The 12,334-nt window shown below is 57.6% G+C and overlaps 5 protein-coding genes across 5 annotated transcripts; 2 read left to right on the top strand and 3 right to left on the bottom strand.

The window, feature by feature from the left end:
- Positions 1-185: 185 nt before the first annotated feature.
- BXZ73DRAFT_95868 (uncharacterized protein) lies at positions 186-1,571 on the top strand (the record flags this gene model as incomplete). The annotated part of the gene is made up of 9 exons (XM_048026924.1): positions 186-249; positions 301-416; positions 467-628; positions 689-767; positions 831-962; positions 1,024-1,125; positions 1,178-1,260; positions 1,313-1,350; positions 1,394-1,571. 9 exons carry the CDS (start codon positions 186-188, stop codon positions 1,569-1,571), a joined length of 954 nt encoding a protein of 317 aa, XP_047884093.1.
- A 506-nt stretch (positions 1,572-2,077) lies between these two features.
- Positions 2,078-4,913, top strand: BXZ73DRAFT_95867 (phosphoglucomutase 1; the record flags this gene model as incomplete). Its single annotated transcript, XM_048026923.1, has 17 exons — positions 2,078-2,134; positions 2,190-2,263; positions 2,331-2,356; positions 2,410-2,477; positions 2,548-2,717; positions 2,768-2,820; positions 2,871-2,887; positions 2,945-2,962; positions 3,019-3,042; positions 3,091-3,245; positions 3,304-3,482; positions 3,542-3,549; positions 3,603-3,694; positions 3,748-3,845; positions 3,913-4,352; positions 4,424-4,704; positions 4,766-4,913. The coding sequence occupies 17 exons, from the start codon at positions 2,078-2,080 to the stop codon at positions 4,911-4,913; spliced, it is 1,908 nt and encodes a 635-aa protein (XP_047884092.1).
- Positions 4,914-5,029: 116 nt separating this feature from the next.
- Positions 5,030-7,124, bottom strand: BXZ73DRAFT_73142 (mini-chromosome maintenance replisome factor-domain-containing protein; the record flags this gene model as incomplete). The annotated part of the gene is made up of 9 exons (XM_048021839.1): positions 5,030-5,132; positions 5,187-5,272; positions 5,335-5,645; positions 5,699-6,000; positions 6,052-6,291; positions 6,351-6,427; positions 6,480-6,577; positions 6,626-6,914; positions 6,969-7,124. The coding sequence occupies 9 exons, from the start codon at positions 7,122-7,124 to the stop codon at positions 5,030-5,032; spliced, it is 1,662 nt and encodes a 553-aa protein (XP_047884091.1).
- Positions 7,125-8,390: 1,266 nt separating this feature from the next.
- BXZ73DRAFT_86504 (phenoloxidase) lies at positions 8,391-10,436 on the bottom strand (the record flags this gene model as incomplete). Its single annotated transcript, XM_048024225.1, has 10 exons — positions 8,391-8,446; positions 8,500-8,617; positions 8,672-8,794; positions 8,850-9,047; positions 9,120-9,188; positions 9,239-9,683; positions 9,735-9,798; positions 9,847-9,960; positions 10,013-10,133; positions 10,188-10,436. 10 exons carry the CDS (start codon positions 10,434-10,436, stop codon positions 8,391-8,393), a joined length of 1,557 nt encoding a protein of 518 aa, XP_047884090.1.
- Positions 10,437-11,376: 940 nt separating this feature from the next.
- Positions 11,377-12,026, bottom strand: BXZ73DRAFT_95864 (uncharacterized protein; the record flags this gene model as incomplete). The annotated part of the gene is made up of 3 exons (XM_048026922.1): positions 11,377-11,779; positions 11,827-11,903; positions 11,955-12,026. The coding sequence occupies 3 exons, from the start codon at positions 12,024-12,026 to the stop codon at positions 11,377-11,379; spliced, it is 552 nt and encodes a 183-aa protein (XP_047884089.1).
- Positions 12,027-12,334: the final 308 nt, after the last annotated feature.

Genomic DNA, 12,334 nt, shown 5'->3' with positions numbered 1-12,334 from the left:
CATCGCCCTTCCTGCGCTTGCGCACTGGCGAGCCCGGCCCGCTCTTTTTCCTATAAACCTCCGGGGCGGGGACATGTGCCCTCCAGGCCCGAGTCCTCCAGCCCCGCTGCCCCGCCTCCCCGCCGCCGACCCCGCGTGCCCCAGACAAACGAGTCGCGGCTGCTCCGACCATCCCGCTCGCCCCCATGCCCGACCTCTCCTCCGAGAACGCCCACCTCGTCGGCCTCCTCGCCGACACCTTCGCCAGCGGTCTGTCCCCTCCTTCTTCGCCCCCGCCCCTCGCTCACCGTCCCGACCCAGGTCTCTACATCGCCTACCTACCCCAGTCCATCGCCGTCCTCAGGAGGAAATGGAGGGCAGGGCTCCCCATCTGGCTCCCGCTTTGCTGCGCAATCATATTCGTCCTCGAGATGGGTGTATGTCGCACCATCCCTCTCTCATGTCTGCTCATTCCGACACCTCGTAGGATTGGTGGACAGAGCTCGTCCTCGGTTACCAGGCCTTCAGCCTGCATCCAGGACAGAAGCTCGCCAACCCGTCCGCGACGTACCACAACATCTCCAACCCCGTCACTCTCGCCAAGGGCGTCTTCACTGCCGCCCTTGCCATGTTCTCAGATCTCATCATTGTCCGTTCACTCCCCTTGACTCCCGTCGAGTACCCCCACTCACCTTTTCTATCCCTATAGGTTCACCGAGCGCTCATCATTTGGAACTACAACCTCCTCGTCGCCTTCCTTACTATCGGTCTCCTCCTCGCTTCTTACGGTCCGTTGGCTCCCAGCCTTCGTCCCTTCGTCAAAACGCTCACAATCTTCCACTCGTCTTCAGGCGTCGGCGCGTGGTCCGTTTGGACAGAGTTCCAGACAGGCACTGTTTCTGTCGGTATCCTCGCCGCTGAGGTGACTGTGCGCGTGAGGTACTTCTTCATCATCACCTTCGCCCTCAACATCCTCTGTGCAGGTGAGTCCATTATATGCTTGGACGCATTACGTAGCCGTGCATATACTTATGTTGACCGTAGCCCTCATCTCCTGGAAGATTTGGCGCGTCACTAGACGGACAGCCAAGCATATACACGGCAACAACCCTGTAGCTCAGGTTATGTCGATTGTCATCGAGACTGGTAAGCATCTGCCTTTGCGTGTTCACCCGACAGGTGTCTCATTTTTCTACAGCCGCGATCTACTGCGCGAACCTCCTCGCCCTCATCATCTCAAGCTTCGTCCAATCCAACACGTTCTTTATCTTCCTCCAAATGGTCCGTCACTTTACGCCCCACCACTCCCTCTCGTATCCTGACTCGCTCACAGCTTCCGGCGGTGAACGCGATTACCTTCACGATGCTGTGGTACGCGCGAGCAATGCCTCGCAACCGTCGAACGCGACCGCAGGGACCAACGTCTCACCACGCTCCGCTTCGGCTCCTCCGCCAACGACACTCGGTTCTCGCGCTCCGCGCACCACATCGAGACCGGCATCAGCCTCGACCAGATGTCGGTCGCGAACACCACCGCACGCTTCGACGGTTCCCGTGCGGACGACGAGTCTAAGTTCGCGACCGCGGTATAGCTCCGCCCGCCCTCTCCCCTTCCGCGTAACTTTATTCCCTATCTCCGGCTCGGCGGCGCCGGCGCGCGTCGCGAGTGTGTCTCTGCCAGTCCATGGCTGCGAAGCGTCGTGCGGGGAGGACGCGGTGCCCGCTCTTGCTCTGCTCTGCCAATTGTTATGTTTTGTACTGAACCATCTGTCCCCTCATGTCTTGTTTGTGCTCTGTACTGCATCTGTATCCCGATCCGTAGTGTAGGCAATATACGGAGGTTGTGCCAGGGTTCACAGGGACCCTCGGCCAGCTTCATCTCGAGCAAAAGGGGAGAGAGATTTAAGTATCAGGATCAGTTCGCTGAGGTTCGCCGGGGTCGGAGGATATGAGCGCTCCGGCCCGAACAGCCGCAAACAGGATCGCGTCCGATTTCGGCAACGTCCGACTTTCAAGCTTGGGCCACGACTTGTCGGTCTATCACATCGTTGGAAGTCCTAGGCTATACAGCGCCGACATCCACCAGGACAAGCACACGATGAGCCTCACACCAGGGCTGAAAGAGCTGGTCGACCAATGGCTGCGCCAAGATCCGGTGAGTGCCAAAAGCTACACGGCGAACCAACACTGGTCCTGACCCCGCGGCGCAGAACGAAGAGACTCGCAAGGAGGTGGAGACGCTGCTCAAGGAGGGGCAGTATTCCGAACTCGAGAAACGGATGAGGTATCCCCTCGCCTCACAGGAAGGCGCGACTCCGGTTAGCTGATCACCCTCTCGTGGTCTCTGCCAGCCCGCGAATCGAGTTCGGCACGGCAGGTTCGTCTGCTCTCCGCCGCCTCTTCCACCAATCTCACCACTCCCCCGGTCAGGTCTCCGAGGCCGGATGGAGGCCGGATGGGCGCGCATGAACGATCTCATCATCATCCAGGCCTCCCAGGTGCCCAGCGTCTGCCCTCTCGACTGGTGCCTCCCTCCGATGCTGAGCGCGCCTTCTCTTACTCTTAAAGGGATTGTGCGCGTACGTCGTGAAAACTGTCGAGAACGCGCGTGAGCGCGGGATCGTCATCGGCTACGACCATCGGTACCACTCCGAGAAGTGGGCGAAGCTGACCGCCGCGGTCTTCATCGAGAACGGCGTGGCTGTGTACTTCCACGACGGCGTCGTGCACACCCCTTTGTAAGTGAAGCATTTTATCTGATGCGTGCGTGCTGACCGGCGTCCGACAGAGTGCCGTTCAATGTGAGAGCGAAACGGGCCGCGTGTGGTGTTATGATCACCGGTCGGTTCATCTTCTTTCCGGACAACGACATGCAGCTGATATTTGAGCAGCCAGCCACAATCCCAAGGTATGCCTTTCGTGATGGACGAAACCGGCCAAGGATTCTCACATAGTAGCGATCCAGCAAGACAACGGGTACAAGGTGATTTCAATCCGTCCTATCCTTGTGCATCGTGATAAACATCCTAGTTCCCGTAGGTCTACTGGGAAAATGCAGTGCAAGTGCGTCAGAGCATGCGTCTCCACATCCTCACCCTGACCCGGTCCCAGATCATCGAACCGCATGACAAGGGCATCTCACAGTCGATCAAGGAGCACCAAGAACCTCGCCTTCTGAACATCGAATCTTTGCACACCTCTACCCTGCTGAAGCAGTACGGCTACGACGAGTACTTGGCATACATCGGCTCCCTTTGCCACAGCCGGTAACCGTCACACGGCAGATCTCCAAATGTGCTTCCAACTGAGCACTCTTGCCTATAGGACGGCCAACACCCAGACCCCGCTCAAGTTCGTGAACACCTCGATGCACGGTGTGAGCGACTCGCCGATGAGCAAGGCTTTCGAGCTGTTCGGCTTCCCGATGTACGTCCCCGTCGCCGCCCAGCAGAAGCCGGACCCCGAGTTCCCGACGGTCAAGTTCCCGAACCCAGAAGAGAAGGGTGTGTCCTCCAAGCTTCGGACCTGGGAGTCATATTCTGACCGACGATCGCGGTCACAGGTGCTTTGGTATGCTGCATTTCTTCTGAACTGGACCTGCCGTTTGATTGTGCCCTTCACAGGATCTCGCCATGGCCACCGCGACGGAGTGTGGTGCGGACTACATCCTCGCCCAGGACCCGGATTCCGATCGGTTTGCGGCCGCGGAAAGGGGGTGAGTAGCTGTGCCTTGAAGTGGGGCTTAGGTGTGGATCTCATTGCCCACAGACCCGATGGGAAGTGGATCCAGTTCACGGGCGACCAGCTTGGGACATTGTTCGCCAGTGCTTGCCTAGAGCAGTACAAGGAGACGGGAAAGCCACTCTGTGAGTCCTCGTGAGTCCTCACGATTTTGTACTGATCTTGAGCACAACGTCGGACGGTGATGTGTAGCGAAACTCGCCATGGTTGCGTCCACAGTTAGCTCGAAGATGATCGAAGCGATGGCGCACGCCGAGGGCTTCAAGTTCGCGGAGTGCCTGACAGGTGTTGTCCCCTCTCCCCGCGTCCGAACGGTGCCCTCATCCCAAAGCACAGGTTTCAAGTACATCGGAAACACGGGCCTGACTCTGGAGCAGGAGGGCTACACCGTGCCGTTCGGGTACGAAGAGGCCATCGGCTTCATGTTCGGGGATCAGCTCCGTGACAAGGACGGCGTCGCGGCCTCGGTCCGTACCCCTCCCTCCCACCCGCTCCCGGCTCGCCCCAACTCACCCTCCCCCGCCCCCATCGCCCAGGTCGCGTTCGGAGAACTCGTCGTGCGCCTGCAGCAGCAGGGCAAGACCGCGAGCTCCCACCTCCGCGAGCTCTCCGAACGCTACGGCTTCTTCCAGGTCCGCCCCACCGCTCCCCACCGCCCTCCCTCTGACCCGCTGACACCCCCGCACCCGAACCCGCAGACCAGCAACTCGTACTTCACCTGCACGGACCCGTCCACGATCGCGCGCATCTTCGCGCGCATCCGCGCCTTCCCGCGTCCGCGTCCGCGCCCCCCGCCCTGCCCGCGTACCCGCCGACGCTCGCCGGGCTCGCCGTGACCGCGGTGCGGGACCTGACCGAGGGGCACGGGTACGAGAGCGCGAACGCGCCGAGCTGCGCGCCCACCCTCCCGCTCTCGTCCGGGCAGATGATCCAGTTCCGGGCGGAGCGCCGCGCGGACGGTGTGCGGGTCACGCTCACGACACGGTGCGTGCGGCCTACGCTACGAGAAGGCACGGAGGCTGATCGGGGCGCGCGCGCGTTGCAGGACGAGCGGGACGGAGCCGAAGATCAAGTACTACCTCGAGGGGAGCGGGAAGGACCCGGCGGCGGTGGCGGCGCTGCTGCCCATGGTGGTACGGGAGCTGTCCGAGGTGTGGATGGAGGCCGAGAAGAACGGGCTCGGGAAGCCGTAGAGCAAGGGGAACCTGGGATCGATACAGCAGATGTATGTTGATACATGCGAGAAATCACAGAGCACAGGTGTAGCATTGAACGACAATTGCGACCGCGGTTGTATTCCTCCTCACACTCAGGAGGTGGCGACGGCGGCCTTGCGTCGCTCGTCGAAGGCCTTCGCACGCTGCCATGTTTCGACGCTGAGGGTCGGTTCATGGAGTGACAGCGCGTACAACCTGTAGCAATTCAGTACGAAAGAAGAAGAAAAACCAATCAATGAGACGACCCACTTCGCAATTGACATCTCCCTGATCAAGTCGTCCGCGGTTATGCTCCTGTCGCCTCGCCGCGACTCGACAAACTGGGCCTGTACGTGCTGTCGGCAGGATAGAATCAGCGTCACCTAAATCTCCTCCACCTCCGTCCAGGACGGCTCACCTCGGACGTCGCCTCGGGCACCTGCACCTTCCCACACCGCGCACCCACCACGAGGTCACGAAACGCCGCGAGCGTCGCCGGCGGCGGCATCCGCACCTGCTCCTTCGATTTGTACAGCCTCGAGACAACCTCCGGGTCGTGCGGTACGCCGAGCGGCACGCTCAACTGCGTCTTGAAGAACGCGCTTTTGCGGCCTTCCGCGAGGACGACGGCGGTGATGTCCGTGGGGAACGAGTACTGGCTGAACGGGAAGGTGTAGGCGAGGGTCTGGCTGTCCATGACTTCCTGTAGCGCGCGGACGTTCCGGAGCCCTGCGGGGGCGTGCGGGTCAGCCACGTGCCAAAAACGCTGGCGGCGGACCGACCTTTCTCGACGAGCTGGCCCTCACGCACGCCACCCTCGGAGACAAGGAGGTGGGTGCCTTGAGGCAGCTGCAGGACACCAGCGTGCAGGTCCTCGTTTTTGCTCTCCGGCGCGAAGCTGCTCTTGTTGAGGCTGTCGAGCGAAAGTGGCAGGGTGTGCGCCAGGGGCAGGAGTGCGGAGAGCACCCAGCTGAGCGCAGGGAGGGGCAGGGAAAGGGAAGAGCTAGTGGACGGAACAGGCGGGGGCGGAGGGAACTGTGAGATTGTGAGGGTGGGTGGATATAGTGGCGGTGTGCGGGATTGACTGCAGCAACCTTAGTTAAGTCGAGAGAGCTCCAGAACATCTTCGACGTACACTCTGGCGATAGCGGAGAGAAGGACCCATTCCGCAGCGTGGCGGTCTCCTGCGAGAGACTCCTCGGCAATCCATGAGATCAGCTCCTCTCGCAAAGCAGAGGGTTCTTGAGTATCGTTGGCTACGGATGCGGCACGAGGGAAGTCTCGTAACAGTATGTTGGATGTGTGTGGCTTTGAAAAAAGGACGTGCAAAGTCGGCACTTCTGGAGGCGTTTCTTGCATATCGTCCAAGCAACATCTAGAGCAACATGGAAATCTGAGAATCGTACCAAAGCGCAAAGCACGAGTCACACCTACGGCTCAGCGGATAAAATTCCGACAAAGGTCACCACATCGGTGGACTTGGGCACATCCAGGCCATCTTTGTCATAGATCTATATTGAACATTTTAGGCCGTGGTGATAGTGTAACAAAGAGACATCTCACCTTTACTTGAACTCCGACATGCTCTGTTTCAGGGTGGGGATACTTGTACAGGGCAGCAGGCGGGGGGGACGCAAGCTCACCCTCACGGGAGGACCTCTCTGCCACCCTGTTCATACATGAGACTGGAATTCAATATAACTGCGTACCTGGAGAAGAACCATCGAGCTCTTCTGCACTCCATTGCGACTCAGCAGGAACGCTGACAGCCCAAACGATGTCGCACTCCCGAAGATTTGCATATTGAACGTCGTCGCTGGCGTTTGAGCTGCTCGCGCCTTGAGTTTCATAGATACCCCATCCTCCACTGTCACCACTCTCTAGCTTCGAAAGGTACATCTCCGGAGAGAGTGAGGTGTCTTGAACCATTGCACGGAACCGTACCAGTGTACGATCCTTGTGGAATCTTGCAGGACGAGACAATCCTAGGGCGGGGATCTTAAGGCAATATCAGTTATGTGTTCAGAAGCTCCCAAAATCAAATAAACATACTTTGTTCAGAGACCCATCGGATTCAAACAGTTTGGCGAAGTGTTCCCCAACCAGGCGTGGAAAGTTGTCGGATGCACTTGCGTGCTGAGCACGAAAGAGTGCTTGTATGATGCATGACGGATCCTCGCTCGCTTGTCCTTCGTAGTCGACTGCCATAGGGATGCGCAAGAATGTAGGATAAGAGAGATGGACGTGAAGATCAGACGGCCGCGGGTGCTTTCCATCGTTAATTATGAGACGCGTGTTCGACGCGACTCGTCACGCGCACGCGTCCCGGTCACGTCACGGCAGTCCTCACAGGGGACGGTGGTAATATGCATATGCAATATATTAAGGTAGGAACACTACTATCCCTCCCGGGGTGTTTGGACAGGCAAGCGCCGGCCGAAAGATTTTGATGCACCCCTGTCTCCCTCCACGTCCGATAGCGATGAAATTTTACAGATGCGTCCAGAATGCATGATTTTCACCATTCCGAGAGTTTTAGGCCGATCCAAAGAGCTTTGCGTGAGCGGTCGTCGATTTACTTCGTCGACCCTAGTGTTTGGACATTTCACCGCGAGCGGTCACGCTCGGGGTCACAATGCCGTGCGCTGCCGACGCAAGCTCCGCTCAGTAGACACCGGGGGCATTGCCAGATGAAACACGTGGCTTCATGCTTTGTTCATATAGATTGTCCCATTGATGTACTGCACAAACTCATCTTGAGGGACATCCTTGTATCATTGATTGCTAGCCAATCAGAGCTCGAGCTTCCCATGATACGAGGAGAGACATTCAAAATGAGTCCAGATGGCGCATCCGCGAGGCATTCTATATGAGACATCAAGGAAACGGCTTGTCTCATCGGGAAATGCCCCCGGTGAGACGCTGGGAGGCGCCAGGTAGTGCGTCGGAGTTTGAACGTCTGGGCAGCGCGCTGTCTGTCACTCGTCTGTCACCGTCCCCAGAGACCCCCGTCTTGGACCCAGCTTCCACGCCCACGAATCGTCTCGGAGAAATTGCCTAAACACTCCAAATAGCCTCATAACACATGTTGTAGAATATCGGAGCTCTTACTTTTGAATTTGTGTGAGCCGAGAGGCATCAAGGTATGCTGAAATGCCACTCACCGCACCGGAGTTTGCAGATCGGAACGAAATCACCACAGAAGCACACGAAACTCGAGCCATAGGCAAACGAGAAGCAGGGATATATACGTGCAAAATCTTGTGGTTATCGGTGAAGGGACGGGGGCGCAATTCGCGTTTGTCCAATCACTAGGGGCTGTCCAATCACCCCGGAGGGATAGTACCATCAGGCAGCGAAAATCACCGAAAGGACGGTAAGCGGCGCTAGGCGCAAAACCCAGAATGACCGTGACCGTAGAAAAGATGTAGAGATCATGAGACGGTGAGCAATGCCTCCGAGTCCACCGAACCCTCACAGATCTTGTTCACTCAGGTCATTATAAGCGGGACAAAGGTCCTCCCAAGCCTCTTTAGTAACCCGTTAGCATCGATGAGGCAGCTCAGCGAGACCCGGCACTCACGGGGTACGGGGTTGTTCGCTATAGCATCGGGAATATCTTCGGCCATAACGACAGCAAAGCCCAGAGCGAGATGGTAGTCAATATGACAGTGGAGGAACCATGGGCCCGGGTTGTCCGTCTAGCATAGAAAATTCAGTATGAATCTACATACGACTTTGGGCAGGGAACGCACTCTAAAGCGGATGGTCACGTTGTCGGAATCGTAGAACGAACCTTGACTGGCGACATCGCGCCAGAGCGGGTTCGCGTAGTTGTAATCCGTGCTGTTGGCACTGCGAACCACTGCGAAAGAGTGCTGTCAAGTATGCGTGAGCATTGCGATCGCCTGAACGAATGACGTGATTCCGTACTCCATGCAAGTGCCAAGGGTGGGGGGCGCCAATTTGACCCGTCATCCCCACCGGAAGAGAAATCTCAATGGTAGCATTGGGAGGGAGGGAGTAGATGGAGCTTGCAGGCATGAGCTCGTTCACTGTCTTCGCACCGCTTATGAGCTGAAGGAGAACAGGAACAGTCGGCGGGTTGAAAGTAGCGTTGTTGATGTAGAACTTTAGGCCGAGTCAGGTGAAAGATTATCGTGTCAGTATGACGACATCGAGGACGTGACTACACACGCCGACCTTATTATTCAGGGATGTGGCCACGAAGTTGAGTGCCAAATCGACACCACCCGCGAAAGGCAATCCGGGCTGCAGAAGACATGAGCATATGCCAGCCACGTGAATAAACCAACGCATACCGCCGGCTGCGGGACGAGTGGGCGTAGGTCCGCCTCATGCAGGGCGTTCCCCACCTCCAATGCAGTCGTGGGTTCCTCTTCTGGTGCTCCTTCGTATCGCAGGATCGCCGAGTTGTACCCGTTCTCAAATCCGATAGTTCCCTTGTTAGGGTTGGCGCGGATCCAGTAGTTACCGACCTCCTGGTTGGCATCCAGAACTACAGAATAACGCTGTCCAGCGAAGAAGTCTATAGAGTTGACAATGTGTGGGAGGGTGTTATGAGCATCGGCCTCGATGATCATCAAGTGGTGCATGTCAATGCTGAAGACGTGGTGGGCATCACACGATATGGAAATGATCCGGAAGCGGTACCGCTTGCCCCTCTGAACAGTAATGGTGGTGAGTTCGGCGTTAGGAGTGGCAGTGGAGCGGCCTAGGCCGTTGATGAGGGTCGCATTCTGTTTCCTGTTCGTGGACGTGAGGACGAGACGAGGCGCGACTACATCGGGTACCCACGGAAATAATTGATCGAGGCTTGCTGTCAAATGTTGCCAATCCGCAAGTGTGACAACTGTGCTCTCTGAGAAGGTGTCAGAGACAACTCACAGGCTAAGCACGGGTCACTCACCATCATCGACATCATACAGCCAAGCATGAGGATCTTCAGGATCGTACACAATAAAACCTCCCCTCAGTCCGTCGCAGTACTGCGTTCCTAGGTGGCTGTGGTACCAGAATGTCCCTAGGCAAGAGCAGTCAATACAGGTCAAGCGCAGGATGTATTCATGTCCTACCTGCTTGGTCTGGTACGGTAAAATCGTAGAGGAACGAGTCGCCAGAGGCGATCGGACATTGTGTGACGAACGCCGTCCCGTCAAACGCGTTCTGATGACGCTGGTCGATACCATGCCAGTGCTGAGAAGGGAAATCGGTAAATGCAAGCAGCAATTCAGAAGAGAAACTGCGAACAATACTGGTAGACTTCAGCATGGTGTGGTTTGTGAGCTCGTTGATGACGTTGATCTGAAAGCGGTCACCCTTCTGGCCAGTGATCAGGGCTCCGGGAAATGTTCCACCGGCTAGAACGGCGGCGCGTGTGTAGCCATCCGGCGCAATGTCGCCATTGGTGATGTGAAGATCGGCCTTGGGTCCGATTGCGGCTGACGCGTGTAGGGCGGAAGCAAGTATGGCGAACGACCAGAGGAACGGTCTTGTCATAACAGCTGGGGAGGAGAAGGGTTTGAGGGGGAGATACCGAGGAAAGAAAGGGAGGTGGGAGGCTGGTTGGAGGTTGGAGCCTTCGCTACCACCTGCGGTGATTAAATATCGACTGGAGAGCCGAGGCAGGGGTCCCCAGGGTGAAGGAATGCGGTGATGCGCCGCGATGCTTGACCGGGTGGTAGCTTGGCCATACCATGCGGAAGTGTGACGCTTACAGATAATAACAAATCGATAGAGACCTCGGATTCCCGCACATGTACGCGGTGGAGCTCGAAAAAAGCGACGCTTGCGCGAGGCGGCCAGGGTCCGCTGCGTCTGTGTGCGCGCGCGGCCGCTCTGTTTCGAGCCCCGCCGCAACCAACCGCGTGTGTGCGGGAAGTCGAGGTCTCTATCGATTTGTTAACTCCGTGGGCCCACCGTGCCGCTCCCAGGTCGTCGGGAGAAGTCCATCGGTTGGGCGCTGAGGTGGTCGATTTTCGATCGAGCCCAGCGGCACCTCTTGCGGTAATTTAGCGGATGGCACCATTTTCACCTCTTGTTGACGCCTAGGCTAATAAGCGATGCGGACCAAGAGCATAGGCGAGGCAGCGAAGTCCGCTACTAGTACTGCTGGCGCTTCCCACTCGCCGGAAGCATGGTCAGTATGCAGAACTCTTCCGCACCAGTCGCGGGCGCTGACTAGTCGGGTGGTTCTAATCGACGATGCTGGATGGGAAACGATGCAAGCCACGAACACCGTATGTCCTGCCCCACCGAACGGTAGGCTAACCAGTTGCAGCACCCGGCCATAGAACACCGAGAACCTAGTGTCAGACGATGAGGGTCAGCGCATGGATCTTCTGAATTATAGTGACGATGTACATGTGCAGTCTATTCTGAGAGCGGCGATGCGAAGGCGTTGGCGGGTGCAGGATGCACGGCAACATGTCCCACTTATTCATGGGCTGGTCAGCCACGCCACTCCCTTGTCGAACATGTCACGGTCAGGGAAGACCTCCAAAATTTCGCATGCGATGCCGTCGGTCTCGAGCTTGTATGTCCTTCTCAACTCCCGCTTGCCGCTGACTACTTGAGCGCTGACGCTGAGCAGCGTGAAGTTGGGGTAGGCACGGAGATGACGGAAGATTTGTCCGATAGCGAATTTCTCGTCGAGGAGCAGCCGCTCGCACTCAGGCGAAGTGAGCGTCACTGACGACGTGGCGATGCATAGGACGCGGGATCCGCACTTGAGATGAACCTGACGATCCTGCCGAATAGGATTCGTCGGAGATGCGCCTGTGCCGCGGAGGGCCGTTTCGGTGGAGATGCACTCTATGGTGATTGTCTGGTCGAGGAACGCACTGAACAGGCCTCAGCGAAGAAATGCAAGACGACTCGTCATGCATACCTGAGATGCCGCTGGAGATCGCCCTGCGCGACCAACATAATCCTCTCCAGCCCAGTGACATCCTCGGAATTCTGAATCTGGACTTCGAACTGAGCGACATGAGGCGAGCATGTAGACAGACAGCTTACCTCTATGCTTGTAGAAACCCCCGTGTACGTATCTCTGGCAAAGGAACCGCCGTTAAGATTAGGAGTCTGCATGTTGGAGTATGAGTTTTGATACGTGTATGGATGAGCTGATAGAGACGGCTGTGACGAGTCTTCCTAAACGCTGAACAGTCTGGATGGGAGTCGTGGCACCGGCAGAGCCGCACAGCAGCAATGACGGCGCGCCTTTCGACTCGTGAACGTAATGGGTGATACGCCTCGAGGGTGTCGCGTCGATCACGGGCAGTTGCCCATTGCGCGGCTATCTGAGCGCGCGGCGGGGGACCGAGAGAGACATGCCGGGGAGCGCAGCGGAGGTGGAACAGGCTGGTATCGCGAGGACGAACGACGGTCATCGATCG

Source organism: Epithele typhae (assembly GCF_022376455.1).
Source record: "Epithele typhae strain CBS 203.58 chromosome Unknown BXZ73scaffold_1, whole genome shotgun sequence".
Lineage (NCBI taxonomy): Eukaryota > Fungi > Basidiomycota > Agaricomycetes > Polyporales > Epitheliaceae > Epithele > Epithele typhae.
Note: the sequence above shows the minus strand (reverse complement) of the source record. Positions and strands in the feature narration are given on the sequence as shown.